A 20,654-nucleotide genomic window follows, 5' to 3' on the forward strand; every position below is an offset into this window, starting at 1 on the left:
GTGGATATTGGTTGCTTTATAATCTAAAGCGAGAAGAAATCCTTTTTCGTAATATATAAAACAAAGTGAAAGGCTGTTTCGAAAGAGGGATGTTTCCTTTTTCCGGTGACGAGAGAGGGAATTAACAAGGCGAGGTGGATGCCTGTGGTTTAAATCAGGGAGTACTTGTACCAAAGCTCTTATATGAACCTACCAGAGATTCCTTAATAATTAATCACGTGAGCAGCTGCTCAGCTCTTCGTGCTTTTGTTTACTAGATCTAGCTAATGGTCTTCCAAGGTCCACATTCATGCATGTCAACCAAGAGATGGTAAGCAGCCGCAGCCATGACATAGATTACACACGCGAAGAGAACCATAAAGGTTTAGCACATTCATGCATGCAACCACGCACCACCATAATATACACAGAAACATAGCACTAAAGCGGTGGCTCTATTGGCCAGCTTTAGCGTGCAACGACCGAACATATATGTCAATGTTCCATGAAAGCAAAGAGAATATCACGTTTCACGCATGCTGGATGGTACGAGAATTGCCATATAATATTACCAGAAATGTCAGGTTTGCAATTGCCACATTGATAACATTACAATGGCGGCTCAACGATATGATCCGCAGATTCCATTCGAGCTAGATACAATGATTGGGTACATATATCAAGATGGATGCCGCCACCCAACACTTCTTTTTCTCCACGTATATATAGATACAACAGTAACACGTACATATGTATTGCCTTGTTTTGCCATGATATATGTAGTTCATTCATCACAGAAGTACATATGCGTACTGTGCATGTCTGGCGTGTCTTTTGTTTAGGGCACGAAACAAAAGCGATTATTTTGTAATTTGTAGCATATATGACATTGATTCAGTGGTGGAAATTGCAACTAAATGCAAATATGTGAACGGTACTTGTGTTGTAATGCATGATGGATCACGTAATATGGCCCATATGGATGTGGTATGTGTGTCATTATGCGTGTATAGTTTACATCTACGTTTACATATGTATTTGTGGAGGCCATTTCTTCTGCATGCATGCATATATACGTGCATTCAAGACAATCTCTCTCTCATTTACCACCGTACTTGCTGTCGTCGAGAAGCTCGTCCAGGAGGCTGTCGTCGAGGTACTCGAGTTCGATCTTCTCTGTGCCCCCGCGACCCCTGCCCGTGCCGGCTCCAGAGCCAGCCGGGGCGGACGAAGACGAGCCGGTGGCGCCCCCGGCCTCCCCGGGGAAGTTTAGCACGGCGGTGGCGCCCCTCTGGGCAAAAGCCGCGCGGTCGTACACCCTCGCGGCCTCCTCGGCCGTGTCAAACGTGCCGAGCCAGACGCGGGCGCCGCCACGCTCGGGGTCACGGATCTCTGCGGCGAACTTGCCCCAAGGCCGCGTACGCACGCCGCGGTACTTGGTCTTCTTGTCATCCTCCATTGCTCGATGAGAGGGAGAGAGAGCGAGCTAGGTAATGTGTGTCTACTAAGCAGTGACAAGGTTAAGACCTGAATTTGCATGTGACTAGCTTTGGACAGCGCGCAGCTATTTATAGAAAGATCAGGCGGGCCGCTGGGCATGTACAGTGTATGTAGGTAATCACTCCATTTCTAAATATAAGTTTTTCTAGAGATTTTAATATGGACTACATGCAAAGTAAAATAAATAAATCTACACCCTAAAATACGTCAACATACATCCTTATATCATTTATGTTGAAACCTCTGACTTATATTTAAAAACGGGGGATATAAGAGCATCTACAACCGCGATTGGCAAATCCGACCTATCAAACGCGTGCGGACATGCCCGCAGGCAGTGACCGGGCAATCCTAAGATTACCGCAACTGCATCCGGACACCTTATACTAAATTCTTAAATACATACAAAAGCATGCAAACGGAAAAACCTACGTACTACACAAATCACCTAGCTACTCCTCGTCAAACATGTCGATTATCTCCGTGCCCGGCTCTAGGTACATGGGCGGTCGCTGCAGCTCCAGCTTCTCCAGGTGCTCCGCTCCGGCCTCCTCCTCTATCTCCTCGTCGAGTTCGGCGAAGAGCGCGTCAGCCACCGTCCGCTCCTTCTAGTGAAATTCCCGGTTGGCCTCCACATAGGTCTCACCCTGGATGAACTCTAGGATGGCCTGCTACTCCACCATCTTCGCGGCTTGGGCGACAGCGAACTTCGCCTTCGTCTCCTCCATGGTGAACCCTGGAACTAGCTGCTCTGCCTCGTCCTTCTCCGGATCCGCCACCTCCATCGGCTCCGGTAGCTGCTCTCCTTCCTCCTCCTCCGGCTTCGGCGGGTCCGAAGGTAGCTCAGAACTGATGCAGGCTGCGAGCCTAGCCTGGATCTCCTCCGTGATCTGCCTACGGCACTCCGGTGTCAGCATAGCGTACGTGGTGGTCTTTTGTCGGACCATGGCGATGCCGGAGAGCATGGGAGAGCGGGGGAGAGGAGGCGGACGGGCCCGGGTGGCGGCGCAGAGAGGGAGGAGGTGGATGGGCTAGGGTTGGGGGACGTCGTTCGGCTTAAATAGCTAGATTTGGCCTCGGGCGGCGAGCCGAAGCGGCGCCATGCGGGTTCACACTATGGTGAGGGAAGAAGCGTCCATCAGACTTCCGAGTTTCCGGGCGATTCCGCGTGGGATCCCGTTGTCAGTCCTATGTGGCAGACACGCCCGGGCGCCCCATATCCGCCCCATATTTGGGCTGGATGTGAGGGGTGCCGGTCAGCTTGGACGTTTGAGACCCGTTTGAGGCGTCTGGCTGAGTCATTTTTTTGTGACCGGTCAGCCCGCCGAGGCATTTGATTGTGATTTGGGAGCCTGGCTGTAGACGCTAATGCATGTATTCTTATTATCTTATGCTCCAAATTCAAGTATAAAGGGAAAGGCTAACTTTTGATGAGCGAGCGAAGCGAGGCCCGTCGCCGGTAGGCTTGGGCCGAAGCAGAGCGTAGCGAGTCTGGAGCCGCCTCCACCATCTGCTACCTCATCAACATGTCACCATCCATTCCACCTAATAAGAAAACTCCCATTGAGGTATGGTCTGGTACACTAGCTGACTATTCACAGTTGAGAGTTTTCGGTTGCACTGCATATGCACACGTTGATAATGGAAAACTTGAGTCTAGAGCTATCAAGTGTGTGTTTGTTGGTTACAGATCAGGAGTAAAAGGATACAAGTTATGGAATCCTGAAACTAATAATGTTTTTGTGAGCAGGAGTGTCATTTTCAATGAATCTGTTATGTATCTTGATGATCTGTCCACAGATACTTTTGATGTAGAGCCACAACAAGTTACTGTGCAGGTACAACACTTTGATGAGGAGGAACATGTAATTGTTGATAATGATGAGGTTGTTCCAGATGCATAGATTGATGATAATGTTGATGATGCTCCAGATACAGAGGTTCACGATGATGATGTTGTGCAGCACTCACCCCTGTTTTGCAACGACAAGTTTAGTCTCTTGTAGATGGCAGGAGCAAGAGAGTCATTAAGAAATCTAAATGCCTAATTAAAGAGTGTGGCATTGTTCATTATGCTTTCAGTTGTGCAGAAAAGGTTGAGAACATCCATGAGCCGTCCACATACACTGAAGCCGTTGTTTCTGGTGACCGCGAGAAGTGGATTGCTGCTATGCAGGAAGAGATGCAGTCACTTGAGAAAAATTGCGCATGGGATGTTGTGCACTTTCCCAAACATAAGAAGACCGTTCGCTGCAAATGGATCTTCAAAAGAAAGGAGGGTTTGTCTCCTAGTGAGCCCGCGAGGTTTAAGGCAAGGTTAGTGGCTAAGGGCTTCAGTCACATACCAGGTATTAATTATAATGATGTGTTCTCTCCAGTTGTCAAGCATAGTTTCATTCATGCATTTTTTGGTATTCTTGATATGCATGATCTTGAGCTTGAACAGTTAAATGGCAAGACTGCTTTTTTGCATGGTGAACTGGAGGAGGAGATTTACATGGACCAACCAGAAGGTTTCATAGTGCCCGGTAAAGAGAAATTTGTTTGCAAGTTAAAGAGATCCCTATTGTTGTGAAACATAGCACGCAATTTGAAAAAAAATCCTACGCTCACGCAAGATCTATCTAGGAGATGCATAGCAACGAGAGGGGGAGAGTGTGTCCACGTACCCTCGTAGACCAAAAGCGGAAGCGTTTGACACCGGGGTTGATGTAGTCGAACTTCTTCTCGTTCCGACCGATCAAGCACCGAACGTATGGCACCTCCGAGTTCTGCACACGTTCAGCTCGATGACGTCCCTCAAACTCTTGATCTAGCAAAGTGTCGAGGGAGAGTTCCGTCAGCACAACGGCATGGTGGCGGTGATGGTGAAGTGATTCGCGCAGGGCTTCGCCTAAGCACTACGTGAATATGACCGAAGGCGTAAACTGTGGAGGGGATTGCCGCACACGGCTAACAACTATTGATGTGTGTTCTAGCGGTGCCCCCAACATATATATATATATATATATATATATAGGTTGGAGGGGAGGAGAGGAAGCCAAAGGGCGCCCTAAGTAGGAGGAATCCTACTTAGGCGCCTCCCAATTCGACCTCCCCCTTCCATATTCATCCGGAGGGGGAAGGAAGGAGGAGGGAGGAGAGAAAGAAGGGGGAGGCCGAATTGCTCCCCTTCATTTCTCTCTTCCCCTCTTTCCTTCCTCCTTATTTCGGCCTACATGGGGTGCACCAGCTCCCTAGGGGCTGGTATGTCCCCTTCTTGGCCCATTAGGCCCATGTAGTTGCCGGGGGGATGCCCGGAACCCCTTCCGGTGACCCGATATGTACCCGGTACCCCCGGAACACTTCCGGTGTCTGAATATCATCGTCCAATATATGAACCTTTACCTTTCAATCATTTAGAGACTCCTCATCATGTCCGTGATCTCATCTGGGACTCTAAACAACATTCTATCACCAAATCACATAACTCATATAATACAAAATTGTCATCGAACGTTAAGCGTGCGCACCCTACGGGTTCGAGAACTATGTAGACATGACCGAGACACCTCTCCGGTCAATAACCAATAGTGGAACCTGGATGCTCATATTGGTTCCCACATATTCTACGAAGATCTTTATCAGTCGTACCATAATGACAACATATGTTATTCCCTTTGTCATCGGTATGTTACTTGCCCGAGATTCGATCATCGGTATCTTCATACCTAGTTCAATCTCGTTACCGGCAAGTCTCTTTACTCATTCCGTAATACATCATCTCGCAACTAAATCATTAGTCACATTGCTTGCAAGTCTTATTATGATGTGTATTACCGAGAGGGCCCAGAGATACCTCTTCGATACTCGGAGTGACAAATCCTAATCTCGATCTATGCCAACCCAACAAACACCTTTAGAGATACCTATAGAGCATCTTTATAATCACCCAGTTACGTTGTGACATTTGATAGCACACAAGGTATTCCTCCGGTATCTAGGAGTTGCATAATCTCATAGTCGAAGGAATATGTATTTGACATGAAGAAAGCAATAGCAATAAAACTGAATGATCGATATGCTAAGCTAACGCATGGGTCATTTCCATCACATCATTCTCCTAATGACGTGATCCCGTTCATCAAATGACAACACATGTCTATGGTTAGGAAACTTAACCATCTTTGATTAACGAGCTAGTCTAGTAGAGGCTTACTTGGGACACTGTGTTTTGTGTATGTATCCACACATGTATCAAGTTTTCGGTTAATACAATTATAGCATGAATAATAAATATTTCTCATGATATAATGAAATGTAAATAACAACTTTATTATTGCCTCTAAGTCATATTTCCTTCAGTCTCCCACTTGCACTAGAGTCAAGAATCTAGATTACATTGTAATGATTCTAACACCCATGGAGTCTTGGTGTTGATCATGTTTTGTCGTGGAAGAGGCTTAGTCAACTGGTCTGCCATATTCAGATCCGTATGTATTTTGCAAATCTCTATGTCTCCCTCCTTGACTTGATCACGGATGGAGTTGAAGCGTCTCTTGATGTGTTTGGTTCTTTTGTGAAATCTGGATTCCTTCACCAAGGCAATTGCTCCAGTATTGTCACAAAAGATTTTCATTGGACCCGATGCACTAGGTATTACACCTAGATCAGATATGAACTCCTTCATCCAGACCTCTTCATTCGCTGCTTCCAAAGCAGCTATGTACTCCGCTTAACACGTAGATCCCGCCACGACGCTTTTCTTGGAACTGCACCAACTGATAGCTCCACCATTCAATATAAATACATATCCAATTTGTGACTTAGAGTCATCCGGATTAGTGTCAAAGCTAGCATCGACGTAACCATTTATGATGAGCTCTTTGTCACCTCCATAAACGAGAAACATATCCTTAGTCCTTTTCAGGTGCTTCAGAATGTTCTTGACTGTTGTCCAGTGATCCACTCTTGGATTACTTTGGTACCTCCCTTCTAGACTTATAGCAAGGCACACATCTAGTCTGGTATACAACATAGCATACATGATAGAACCTATGGTTGAGGCATAGGGAATGACTTTCATTTTCTCTCTATCTTCTGCAGTGGTCGAGCATTGAGTCTGACTCAATTTCACACCTTGTAACACAAGCAAGAACCCTTTCTTTGACTAATCCATTTTGAACTTCTTCAAAACTTTATCAAGGTATGTGCTTTGTGAAATTCCAATTAAGCGTCTTGATCTATCTCTATAGATCTTGACGCCCAATATATAAGCAGCTTCACCGAGGTCTTTCATTGAAAAACTCTTATTCAAGTATCCTTTTATGCTATCCAGAAATTCTATATCATTTCCAATCAACAATATGTCATCCACAAATAATATTAGAAATACTACAAAACTCCCACTCACTTTCTTGTAAATACAGGCTTCTCCAAAAGTCTGTATAAAACCATATGCTTTGATCACCTCATCAAAGCGTATATTCCAATTCCGAGATGCTCGCACCAGTCCATAAATGGATCGCTGGAGCTTGCACACTTTGTTAGCACCTTTAGGATCGACAAAACCTTCTGGTTGCATCATATACAACTCTTCTTTAAGAAATCCATTAAGGAATGCAGTTTTGATGTCCATTTGCCAGATTTCATAATCATAAAATGCGGCAATTGCTAACATGATTCAGACAGACTTAAGCATCGCTACGGGTGAGAAGGTCTCATCGTAGTCAACTCCTTGAACTTGTCGAAAACCTTTCGCAACAAGTCGAGCTTTGTAGACAGTAACATTACCATCAGCGTCAGTCTTCTTCTTGAAGATCCATTTTTTCTCTATGGCTCGCCGATCATCGGGAAAGTCAACCAAAGTCCACACTTTGTTCTCATACATGGATCCTATCTCAGATTTCATGGCCTCAAGCCATTTATCGGAATCTGTGCTCATCATCGCTTCCTCATAGTTCATAGGTTTGTCATGGTCTAGTAACATGACTTCCAAAACAAGATTACCATAACACTCAGGTACGAAACGTGTTCTGGTTGATCTACGAGGTTCAGTAGTAACTTGATCTGAAGTTTCATGATCATTATCATTAGCTTCCTCTCTAGTTGGTGTAGGCATCACTGGAACTGATTTATGTGATGAGCTACTTTCCAATTCGAGAGAAGGTACAATTACCTCATCAAGTTCTACTTTCCTCCCACTCACTTCTTTCGAGAGAAACTCCTCTCTAGAAAGGACCATTCTTAGCAACGAAGATCTTGCCTTTGGATCTGTGATAGAAAGTGTACCCAACAATTTCTTTTGGGTATCCTACGAAGACACACTTCACCGATTTGGGTTCGAGCTTATCAGGCTGAAGCTTTTTCACATAAGCATCGCAACCCCAAACTTTAAGAAACGGCAGCTTAGGTTTATTGCCAAACCATAGTTCATACAGTGTCGTCTCAACGGATTTAGACGGTGCCCTATTTAAAGTGAATGCAGCTATCTCTAATGCATAACCCCAAAATGATAGTGGTAAATCAGTAAGAGACATCATAGATCGCACCATATCTAATAAAGTACGGTTACGACGTTCGGACACACCATTATGCTATGGTGTTCCAGGTGGCGTGAGTTGTGAAACTATTCCACATTGTTTTAAATGAAGGCCAAACTCGTAACTCAAATATTCGCTTCCGCGATCAGATCGTAGAAACTTTATTTTCTTGTTACGATGATTCTCCACTTCACTATGAAATTCTTTGAACTTTTCAAATGTCTCAGACTTGTGTTTCATTCAGTAGATATACCCATATCTGCTCAAATCATCTATGAAGGTCAGAAAATAACGATACCCGCCGTGAGCCTCAACACTCATCGGACCGCATACATCAGTTTGTATTATTTCCAATAAGTCAGTGGCTCGCTCCATTGTTCCGGAGAACGGAGTTTTAGTCATCTTGCCCATGAGGCATGGTTCGCAAGCATCAAATGATTCATAATCAAGTGATTTGAAAAGTCCATCCGCATGGAGTTTCTTCATGTGCTTTATACCAATATGACCTAAACGGTAGTGCTACAAATATGTTGCACTATCATCATCAAATTTGCATCTTTTGGCATCAATATTATGAATATGTGTATCACCACGACCGAGATTCAACAAAAATAGACCACTCTTCAAGGGTGCATGACCATAAAAGATATTACACATATAAATAGAACAATCATTATTCTCTTATTTAAATGAATAACCGTCCCACATTAAACAAGATCCAGATATAATGTTCATGCTCAACGCTGGCACCAAATAACAATTATTCAGGTCTAAAACTAATTCCGAAGGTAGATGTAGAGGTAGCATGCCGATGGCGATCACATCGACCTTGGAACCATTCCCGACGCGCATGTCCTTAGCCAATCTTCGTTTAATCCGTAGGGCCTGTTTCGAGTTACAAATATGAGCAACGGAACCGATATCAAATACCTAGGCACTACTACGAGCATTAGTAAGGTACACATCAATAACATGTATGTCAAATATACCTTTGTTCACTTTGCCATCCTTCTTATCCGTCAAATACTTGGGGCAGTTCCGCTTCCAGTGACCAATCCGTTTGTAGTAGAAGCACTCAGTTTCAGGCTTAGTTCCAGACTTGGGCTTCTTCCTAGGAGTGGAAACTTGCTTGCCATTCTTCTTGAAGTTTCCCTTATTTCCTTTGCCCTTTTTCTTGAAACTAGTGGTCTTGTTAACCATCAACACTTGATGCTCCTTCTTGATTTCTACCTTCGTAGCTTTGAGCATAGCGACGAGCTCGGGAATTGTCTTATCCATCCCTTGCATATTACAGTTCATCACGAAGCCTTTGTAGCTTGGTGGCAGTGATTGGAGAACTCTGTCAATAACACTATCATCTGGAAGATTAACTCCCAGCTGAGTCAAGTGGCTATGATACCCAAACATTCTGAGTATGTATTCACTGACAGAACTGTTCTCCTCCATCTTGCAGCTACAGAACTTGTTGGAGACTTCATATATCTCAACTCGGGCATTTGCTTGAAATATTAACTTCAATTCCTGGAACATCTCATATGGTCCATGACGTTCAAAACGTCTTTGAAGTCCCGATTCTAAGCCGTAAAGCATGGCACACTGAACTATCAAGTAGTCATCAACATGCGACCGCCAGGCGTTCACAACGTCTGTAGTTGCTGGAGGGGGTGGCACACCTAGCGGTGCATCAAGGACGTAATTTTTCTGTGTGGCAATGAGGATAATCCTCAAGTTACGGACCGAGTCCGTGTAATTGCTACTATCATCGTTCAACTTAGCTTTCTTTAGGGACACATTAAAATTCAAGGGAATTGTATCACGAGCCATTGATCTACAACATAGATATGCAAAAACTATCAAGACTAAGTTCATGATAAATTAAGTTCAATTAATCATATTACTTAAGAACTCCAACTTAGATAGACATCCCTCGAGTCATCTAAATGATCACGTGATCCATATTAACTAAACCACGTCTGATCATCACGTGAGATGGAGTAGTTTTCAATGGTGAACATCTCTATGTTGATCATATCTACTATATGATTCACGTTCGACCTTCGGTCTCCAGTGTTCCGAGGCCATGTCTGTACATGCTAGGCTCGTCAAGTTTAACCCGAGTATTCTGCATGTGCAAAACTGTCTTGCACCCGTTGTATGTGAATGTAGAGCTTATCACACCCGATCATCATTTGGTGTCTCAGCACGACGAACTGTCACAACGGTGCATACTCAGGGAGAACACTTATACCTTGAAATTTTAGTAAGGGATCATCTTATAATGCTACTGCTGTACTAAGCAAAATAAGATGCATAAAAGATAAACATCACATGCAACCAAAATATGTGACATGATATGGCCATCATCATCTTGTGCCTTTGATCTCCATCTCCAAAGCACCATCATGATCTCCATCATCACCGGCTTGACACCTTGATCTCCATCATAGCGTCATGGTCGTTGAGGGAGTCCTGGACTAAGGGGTCCTTGGGCGTCCGACCTGTTAGCCATGGGCCGGACTGATGGGCTGTGAAGATACGAAGACCGAAGACTACACCCGTGTCCGGATGGGACTCTCCTTGGCGTGGAAGGAAAGCTTGGCGACTAAATATGTAGATTCCTTTCTTTGTAACCAACCTTGTGTAACCCTAGATCCTTCCGGTGTCTATATAAACCGGAGGACTTAGTCCGGAGGACAGGCATTATCATAGCCATACAAGCTAGACCTCTAGGGTTTTGCCATTAAGATCTCGTGGTAGATCAACTCTTGTAATACTCATATTCATCAAGATCAATCAAGCAGGACGTAGGGTATTACCTCCATAGAGAGGGCCCGAACCTGGGTAAAGCATTGTGTCCCCTGTCTCCTATTACGATCGACCTTAGACGCATAGTTCGGGACCCCCTACCCGAGATCCGTCGGTTTTGACACCGACATTGGTGCTTTCATTGAGAGTTCCACTGTGTCATCATCCAGAGGTTCGATGGCTCCGTTAACCATCTACAACGATGCTGCCCAAGGGGGAGTTTTCCTTCCCGGACAAACCTTTGTGTTCGGAGGCTTCGCTCCGCGGGCCAATTCGCTTGGCCATCTGGAGCAGATCGAAAGCTACGCCCCTGGCCATCAGGTCAGATTTGGGAGCTTGAACTACGTTGCGGACATCCGTGGAGACTTGATCTTCGCCGGATTCGAGACCGCGGCCGCTACTCCTGGTCACCCCGAGGGACATGACCTAAATTTGTCATCGGACTACATCCAGGAGACAACTCCCATAACCACTCTGGCCTTAGACCCAGAGCAGACTGCGCCATCCGAGGACGGGAGGATCGACCCCACCGCGGAGGCCACAGATTCCACGGCGCTGGAGCCGCACATAGACTTGATCTCACATGATACCCGTGCCACCGGAACTCCGGACTCGTTTCCGGCTGTAAGTTCCGAACCATGTGAGCCCACGGACGCCGAACTTGATCGTTCATCGATCCTCGAATTCAGTGCCGCTGACATCTTCCAGCACTCGCCTTTGGGCGACATGCTAAACTCATTAAAGAACCTGTCCTTGGCGGAGGACTCACAGCCGAACTATATCCGGTTCGAACTAGGGGCTGACGATGGAGAATTTTGCTCCCCACCCGCCACCCACTTCATAGCCATGGTCGAGGATTTAACCGAAACACTTGATTACGACTCTGAGGACATTGATGGTATGGACGACGATGCTGGAGAAGAAGAGGCCCAGAACCCGTCATTCACCGGACACTGGACGGCCACTTCCTCGTACGATGTATGCATGGTGGATGCACCAAAGGAGAACAGCGGCGATGACAAGGAAGATCCAGCTGAGGATAAACCTTCCGAAATACAATCCAAGCGCCGGCATCAGCGGCGCCTCTCTAAGTCACGCCGCAGTAAAGACAGCAACACCGGCACAGGAGAAGATAACACTCCAGAAGGTGCCGAAGACAACGAAGACCCCATTGAAACAACTAATAAACAAGATGAACGGGAAGATGGGAAGGTCAGCCTTGATAAACAGGCCACACGCGAAGACTCAGAGGACAGAAGTTATCTTCTGCTCTCCGAGGATGAGGTGAGCCTCGGCACCGACGATTTCATCATACCTGAGGAACCTCTTGAGCAGGAGCGCTTCAAGCGCCAGCTAATAGCCACTGCCAGGAGCCTGAAAAAGAAGAAGCAGCAGCTTCAAGCTGATCAAGATCTGCTCAATGATAAATGGACCGACGTCCTAGCAGCCGAAGAATACGGCCTCAAGCGCCCAACCAAAAGCTACCCAAAGCGCAAATTGCTACCTCAGTTTGACGAGGAGGCACCAGAATACATACCACCATCGTACAATGCAGCTGACCGACCACCACATGGTCGGGACAAAACGGTAACTCACGCCGAACACCAGCCCGCCCTGCCTCATCGCAAAGGTAGGGGTAAATTAGCCCACGGCCATACATATGACCTCCGGCAAAACCTGAACAATAAAGTAGGACATACCAGATCAATCTATGGATCTCGAGGACGTGCCTCGACACGCGACGACGGCCACCTATTTGGACGTGACAAACTTAGTCATGTGCGGGCTCCGTAGATGGACTCCATCAGAGCTACATCATGATACGGCCCGATATAGAGGCGCCGTACACCCTCATTGCTTCACTGATGAGGTCACGGATCATGAATTCCTACAAGGGTTTAAACCCGTGAATATAGAATCATACAATGGAACCACGGACCCCGCGGTGTGGATCGAAGACTTCATTCTCCACATTCATATGGCCCACGGTGACGACCTCTACGCCATCAAATACCTCCCTCTAAAACTCAAGGGGCCAGCTCGGCACTGGTTAAACAACCTGCCTGAAAATTCTATCGGCAGTTGGGGGGACTTGGAAGAAGCTTTCCTCAACAACTTCCAAGGTACATATGTCTGGCCACCAGACGCCGATAACTTAAGCCACATAGTTCAACAACCTGGAGAGTCCGCCAGGAAATTCTGGACTAGGTTCTTAACTAAAAAGAACCAAATCGTCGACTGTTCGGATGCCGAAGCCCTAGCAGCCTTCAAACACAGCATACGCGACGAATGGCTCGCTCACCACCTCGGCCAAGAAAAGCCAAAATCCATGGCGGCCCTCACGGCACTCATGACCCGCTTTTGTGCGGGCGAGGACAGTTGGTTGGCCCGTAGCAAAAACAATGCAAGCGACGCCGGCACCCCTGGAGTTCAAAATAACAAAGACAAGTCTCGGCGCAACAAATACAAGCGTAAAAACAACAATGACAACACCGAGGATACGAAGGTCAATGCCGGATTCAGTGGCTCCAAGTCCGGTCAGCGGAAGAAGCCGTTACAAAAGAACAATTCAAGCCCATCCAGCTTGGACTGCATACTTGATCGTCCATGCCAGATTCACGGCACCCCGGACAAACCACCCAATCATACAAATAGAGATTGCTGGGTTTTTGAACAGGCCGGCAAATTAAACATCGAGAACAGGGAAAAGGGATCGCAAAGCAAGGACGATGGCGAAGAGCCCCGACAACTGAACACAGGGGGCCAGAAGAAGTTTCCCCCTTAGGTCAAAATAGTGCACATGATATACGCTACCCACATTCCCAAGAGGGAGCGCAAGCGTGCGCTCAGGAACGTCTACGCGATAGAGCCAGTCGCCCCAAAATTCAATCCATGGTCGTCATGCCCGATCACTTTTGATCGCCGGGATCATCCGACCAGTATCTATCACGGTGGCTCAGCCGCACTGGTCCTAGACCCAATAATTGATGGGTTCCACCTGACTCGCGTCCTTATGGACGGAGGTAGCAGCCTCAATCTGCTCTATCAGGATACAATGTGAAAATGGGCATTAACCCATCACGGATCAAGCCCACCAGGACTACCTTCAAAGGGATCATACCAGGTGTAGAGGCCCGCTGTACAGGCTCAATCACACTAGAGGTTGTCTTCGGATCTCCGGACAACTTCCGAAGCGAGGAGTTAATCTTCGACATCGTCCCCTTCCGCAACGGCTATCACGCACTGCTCGGACGAACCGCGTTTGCTCGATTCAACGCAGTACCACACTATGCTTATCTCAAGCTCAAGATGCCCGGTCCATGCAGCATCATAACGGTCAACGGAAATACGAAACGCTCCCTCCATACAGAAGAGCACACATCTGCCTTAGCAACAAAAGTACAGAGCGGCCTTCTTAAGAAGAACCTTAATTCAGCTGCCGAGCCCACAAACACCATTAAGAGGGTCCGAACTATTCTGCAGCAGGAGAGCTCGGCTCGTCAGGAGCTCCACTAGCAATCCGACCTCCGTCTCAGTCCCGATGAAGTGGCGGCATTCGTGCCGTGCGTACATAACTATGCACTCAATATCCCATGGGCATCGACAGAGGCATAGCTAGCTTGTGGTCCATAGTACGGCTTAGCCGACATCAGATACACACATACTTTCACTTTTACTTGTTTCCTTCGCAGGTCTCAATCCCATAGACCGCATCTGGTGGACTGGTCATCGGTCCTCTTGAAGGATAAACACACCAAGACGGCGAGAAACACAAACATATGGGGACTTTTTAGGTGATTCCGTTAACGATAACTCTCCCCGTCTTTTCAGGGACCACATGCACCTCTCCCTTGGTTTCGGCATGTCAAATAGCCTGTTGCTTATCGCACTACCTGTATCAATGCGCCTTGACGTACTAATTAAATTACAACAAGAACAGTTTGCGGCTGGAGCTTTAGGACCCCAGCTTTTTACCTCTGTACCTTTTCTGTTTTCTTTCTCTTTTTCAGCTCCCCTGTGGATAACCCTATCAGGTAGCACCCGTACACTTTGGTACGTTTGATGATTGCTAGGGGCTTCATAGCACCCCACATTACGGCAACACAAGTCCGAACACTTTTTATAAGTATAGTTCTGCACCCCGAATTTAGCATTATATGCATTAGCTCCGAATCATGTCTTTGATCAATAGTTGGGTTGCCCGGCTCATGTGCTTGCTACCTTACGTTCCGCTATATCAACTAAGGTAGTAAAGGGAGAACTACCGCGATTGTGCCTTGGTTTATCCAAAGGAGCACCTCAATAGAGAAAGCCGAAAACTGACTGTCATGATGTGGTGAGAGCCGGTCAGCTGTTCAGAGGTTACAAATCGTTGGAGATTTCTTCCGCATTACGCGAAGGATCGGTAATCCCCGATCAGACGCTTATAGCACTCTAGTTCAGATACTAGGGGTTGCGCCCATGTTTTTATTATAAAACTCCTATGGCTAAGTGAGGGCGTTCAAGCCGCATAGTCTGGTTGCCTGATTCGTTGCTCTAAACAACTCCTTCAAGGACCATATAATTGGATCAAGATTGTTTGATTCCATCCCGAACACCCCCGTACTACCTATGTGGGGGCAGAAGCCGATGACTGGCCAACCCTCAGATTTCATACAACACGGTCGCACAGGAGGAAAAAATTAAAACATAACAAACATTATATTACACAACATCGTTGATTCATGTTACATGACAGGATAATACGAATATTTTCATGGGAATATAACATCCTTCGCACATTGCTCCGCCACAAGGCGAGATCCCTCTAGGACACCATCAAAATATAACTCAGGACGGCGGTGCTCCTTGCCCTCAGGCGGCCCCTCGGTCATCAGCTTCTTGGCATCCATCTTCGCCCAGTGCATCTTGACACGGGCAAAGGCCATCCGGGCACCTTCAATACAGACCGATCACTTTATGACCTCAAGCCGTGGGCATGCACTAACGAGCCGCCTCACAAGCCCGAAGTAGCTGCTGGGTATCGGCACGGCAGGCCATAGTCGGACTATCAGGTCCTTCATGGCTAGCTCGGTCGCCTTGTGCAGCTCGACCAGCTGTTTCAGCTGGTCGCTGAAGGGCACCGGATGTTCTGGTCCAAGATATTGAGACCAGAACAGCTTCTCTGTAGAACTCCCTTGTTCGGCTCGATAGAACTCAGCAGCATCTGATACGCTATGCGGCAAATCCGTAAACGCCCCTGGAGAGCTCCAAATTCGGGTAAGTAAAAGGAACGTTTCCTTCACATACTTGCTTTGCATAATGAAAGCCTTACCCGCCGTGATCTTCTTGGCCGCCTGGATTTCCTGAAGGGCGCTCCGGGCCTTGGCTCGAGCCTCTTGTGTGCTCTGGTGGGCCTTCGCAAGTTCGGACGCTTTCGTCTTCGAATCATGCTCCAAGGACTCATACTTCTTGACGGCGTCCTGGAGCTCTTGCTGGACCTCGCTGACCCGGGCCTCGTGTTTTTCGCACGCGGCGCACTCCTTGGCCGCTTTGTCCTCAGCCTCGGCTAACGCCTTCTTAAGGGCCGCCACCTTCGTGGCCCCTAATAGAACTCATGACACTTCAGTCAAAATGAAACATCCATCCTTCCTTAATTCACGCGCAGGTCACTGCATACCTTGGCTGTCCTCCAGCTACTTCTTCATGAGGCCGAGCTCTTCTTCGTCCCGCTCCAGGCTCTGCTTCAGGCCGGAGACCTTCACAGTATGAGCGGCATCAGCCAGTAGCGACGCCTGCTTATTCACATAGACATCTTATATTAGACTCCTTCGAAAATTATTTTGATCCTCTGTTCGGCTTTTTCTTTCCGAACACCGAACAGAGCATCAGGGGCTACTGTCTACACTGTGATATCCTTTCTACAATTACATTACTTACCTCAAAGCCTGTTAATAGGCTAGTGAGGGAGTCCTGGATTAGGGGGTCTCCGGACAGCCGAACTATCTCCATTGGCCGAACTGTTAGACTATGAAGATACAAGATTGAAGACTTTGTCTCATGTCCGGATGGGACTCTACTTGGCGTGGAAGGCAAGCTAGGCAATACATATATGGATATCTCCTCCTTTGTAACAGACCTTGTGTAACCCTAACCCTCTCCGGTGTCTATATAAACCGAAGGGTTTTAGTGCATAGGACAACATACAATCATACCATAGGCTAGCTTCTAGGGTTTAGCCTCTCTGATCTCATGGTAGATCTACTCTTGTACTACCCATATCATCAATATTAATCAAGCAGGACGTAGGGTTTTACCTCCATCGCGAGGGCCCGAACCTGGGTAAAACTTCGTGTCCCCTGCCTCCTGTTACCATCCGGCCTAGACGCACAGTTCGGGACCCCCTACCCGAGATCCGCCGGTTTTGACACCGACATTGGTGCTTTCATTGAGAGTTCCGCTGTGCCGTTGCCACCAGGAAGGATGTCTCATCTCGTCTTTAAAGACGACACTATCACTGAGGGAGCTTTGGCTATCGGCCAAACTCTCTGGCTAGGTGGTTTTCTTACGACCGCTTGTTCGGCCGCTGCACCAACGATGACTTCTCGGGTCATCGAAAGCAATCTTCACGTCAACTCGGAACTCGCCGAGCAGTTAGATCCAATGGAGCTCTCTTCCCTGAACGAGCTCTTGGATCACATCGCCGCCCTGGGAGTCGCTATAGACTACGATCAGATTGGGCCTAAACCTGATCTCAGAGAGATTAACTCTCCCTAGGTCACCCATCACATTGCAGTGGTGGAGGAACAATGCGGAAAACCTTCATCTATCTTAGGGACTAGCTATGTACGGATTCCCGATCCCTCCAAGCCGGATACCCACAGAGGGGAGGACATCACTCAAGGCCTGAACCTAGAATCAGGCAGCGGGCTAGATTTATCAGAAAACATCCAAGAATCCAAACTTTCGAGTTCGGAAACTCCTTGGCCCCTGAGTCTCAGATCGGGTGAGGATTCGGATTCAATTCCACCCACCCACCCAAACATACGCGATCTATCCCAAATTAGGCAAGAGCCCAAAGAAACAGTACACCATTACTGGGCCAGATTCCTCCTAGTCATGAACAGGAAAGGACCGCCGCGAGGAAGACGCAATTTCATTCTTTTGCAATAATTGCACGGACAAGGGAATCCTCAATGCCATAAGTCGCCGCGAAATTACACGCTTTGCCGACTTGGTGTCCATAGTACAAAAGTACTGTGCGATGGAAAGCGCCTGGAAAACCGAAATAAAATTTTGGATAATCCGGCCCTGAATACAAACCCAGTCCGAAATAAAAGGGTGCATTATCACAATACACCTGGGTTAACTACCAAAAAGCAAAAGCCCTCAATGGGGCAAGGAACCGTACTGGAGGGATGGCTCAACGGACCCTGCAAAATTCATAGTACAGCAGATGCAATACCAACGCACAGCCTTAGAGCATGTTGGATACTCCGGCAGGTGGCCAAAAGTGGTGAGGATCTACTCCTCCCAAAAACCACAGAGCACCATCCTGCGGACAACAATATGGTGTTAACGGTCTTTGAGACCTTCGCATCAAATAATAGACGCAAGCGAGCACTCTGCAGCATGGCCGAAATCTGCCACATAGCAGAAATAAATCCTTGGAGTGACACGACTATTACCTTCAATGCCAGTGACGAACCCAAATTCCGAACAGCCCGAGCACCAGCCGCACTGGTCCTCAGTCCAATCGTGGACGGCTTTTGACTCACCAAGGTACTCATGGACGGCGGCAGCGGATTAAACCTCATCTATGAGGAAACTCTTCAAAAGATGGAAATAGACCAGAGCCGCATTGAGCACAGTAGCACAACCTTTCGAGGAATCATCCCTAGTCAGGAAGCACGCTGTGCCGGGAAAATCACAGTAGATGTGGTATTCGGCACGCCGGATAATTACAGGTCCGAAGAAATTACATTCCAAGTGGCCCCGTTCAGCAGCGGATACCACGCTCTACTAGGGCGGGAGGCGTTTACAACCTTCCAAGCCATACCCCATTACGGGTACATGAAGCTCAAAATTCCCGGGCCCAACGGAATCATCACGGTTGCTAGTGATCCGGACATAGCACTCCACGCCAAAAATAAGACAGCCGCACTGGCCCTCGAGGCACTATCTGAAGCCCTAGCGGCCGAGGAACTAACTGTGTTGCGCTCCACGGTGAACAGGAACGATGTGATACTCGATAAAAGATCCAAGTCCACCTCCTTTAAACTGGCGGATGAAATAGTCAAATTCCAAGTCCATCCAACGGACCCTACAAAAACAGCTTCCACCGGGGCACAATTAAACCCTGATGTCGACACTGCACTGCGAGAGTTCCTACGCGATAACTGGGACATTTTTGCCTGGCACCCTTCAGACATGCCAGGAATCCCATGCAGGCTGGCTGAGCACAGCCTAAATATCCTAAAAGGATACAAGCCAGTCAAGCAGGCTCTTGGACTTTTCTCCGAGCCTAAGAGACAAGCCATGGGAGAGGAACTAGCCAAGCTATTGGAGGCCGGATTCATCAGAGACATAAAACATCCGGACTAGCTAGCAAACCTGGTGATGGTACCAAAGAAGGACAAATCCTGGCGCTTGTGCGTCGATTTTAAGGACCTTAACAAGGCCTGCCCAAAGGATCCCTTCCCCTCCCCCGCATCGATCAAATCATCGATGCTACCGCAGGACACAATTCATTGTGTTTCCTCGACGCATACTCCAGCTACCATCAAATTAAAATGGCGGAGCCAGACCAAGCCACAACGGCATTCATCACACCATACGTCCCATTTTGCTTCAACACAATGCCCTTCGGGCTCAAAAACGCCGGCGCAACATATCAGTGCATGATTCAGACATATCTGGCAAACCAGATCGGCAAAACAGTGGAGGCATACGTGGACGACGTGGTCGTTAAAACCAAGCATGTTGAAACTCTACCAGACGACTTGAGGCTCACATTCGACAACCTCCGAACATATGACATCAAGCTCAATCCGGAAAAATGCGTTTTCGACGTACCAGCCGGAAAGCTCCTGGGATTCATTGTCTCCAGTAGAGGTATTGAAGCTAATCCGGCCAAAATCCGAGCGTTGTCACAGTTGGCTACCCCAACAGACCTCAAACAAATACAAAAATTGACTGGATGCGTGGCGGCTCTAAGCCGCTTTATCTCCCGCTTGGGAGAAAAGGCATTACCTCTTTATCGCCTCCTCCGGTGCACCGAACACTTCGAGTGGACGGATGCCGCCTCGGCCGGACTCAACGAAATAAAAGCCATATTGGCAACAAACCCAGTCCTGGCCACGCCAAACATTGGCGAACCAATGCTATTATACATTGCAGCAACTCATCAAGTAGTAAGCGCAGTGCTCGTCGTCGAGCGAGAAGCGGACGGACACAAATTCCCCCTTCAAAAGCCGGTTTACTATGTGTCCACTGTCCTTACTCCGTGCAAATCACGGTACCCGCATTATCAAAAGATAGCGTATGCGGTATTTATGGCATCCCGGAAGCTACGACACTACTTTCAAGAGTGTTCGATAACCGTAGCCTCGGAAGTACCACTTAACGATATTATAAACAACCGCGACGCGACGGGCCGGATTGCCAAATGTGCCATTGAGCTCCTCCCGTTCGACATAACCTACAAGCCACGACGAGCTATCAAGTCACAAGTTTTGGCTGACTTCGTCGCTGAGTGGACGGAAGCCGAACTCCCTAAAGAGTACGGCACATATTCAAACTGGATCATGCACTTCGACGGCTCCAAAATGTTGGCTGGTCTGGGGGCTGGCGTCATTTTGACGTCCCCAA

The 20,654-nt window shown here is 47.5% G+C and overlaps 1 protein-coding gene across 1 annotated transcript; it reads right to left on the minus strand.

Annotated features, from left to right (window-relative positions):
* Nucleotides 1-1,011: 1,011 nt before the first annotated feature.
* Nucleotides 1,012-1,492, minus strand: LOC125524638 (ethylene-responsive transcription factor ERF095-like). Its single transcript, XM_048689700.1, has one exon. The coding sequence runs from the start codon at nt 1,436-1,438 to the stop codon at nt 1,079-1,081; it is 360 nt and encodes a 119-aa protein (XP_048545657.1). The 5' UTR covers nt 1,439-1,492; the 3' UTR covers nt 1,012-1,078.
* Between the last annotated feature and the right edge of the window lie 19,162 nt (nt 1,493-20,654).

This window comes from Triticum urartu, chromosome 1 (genome assembly GCF_003073215.2).
Source record: "Triticum urartu cultivar G1812 chromosome 1, Tu2.1, whole genome shotgun sequence".
In the NCBI taxonomy this organism is placed as follows: Eukaryota; Viridiplantae; Streptophyta; class Magnoliopsida; order Poales; family Poaceae; genus Triticum; species Triticum urartu.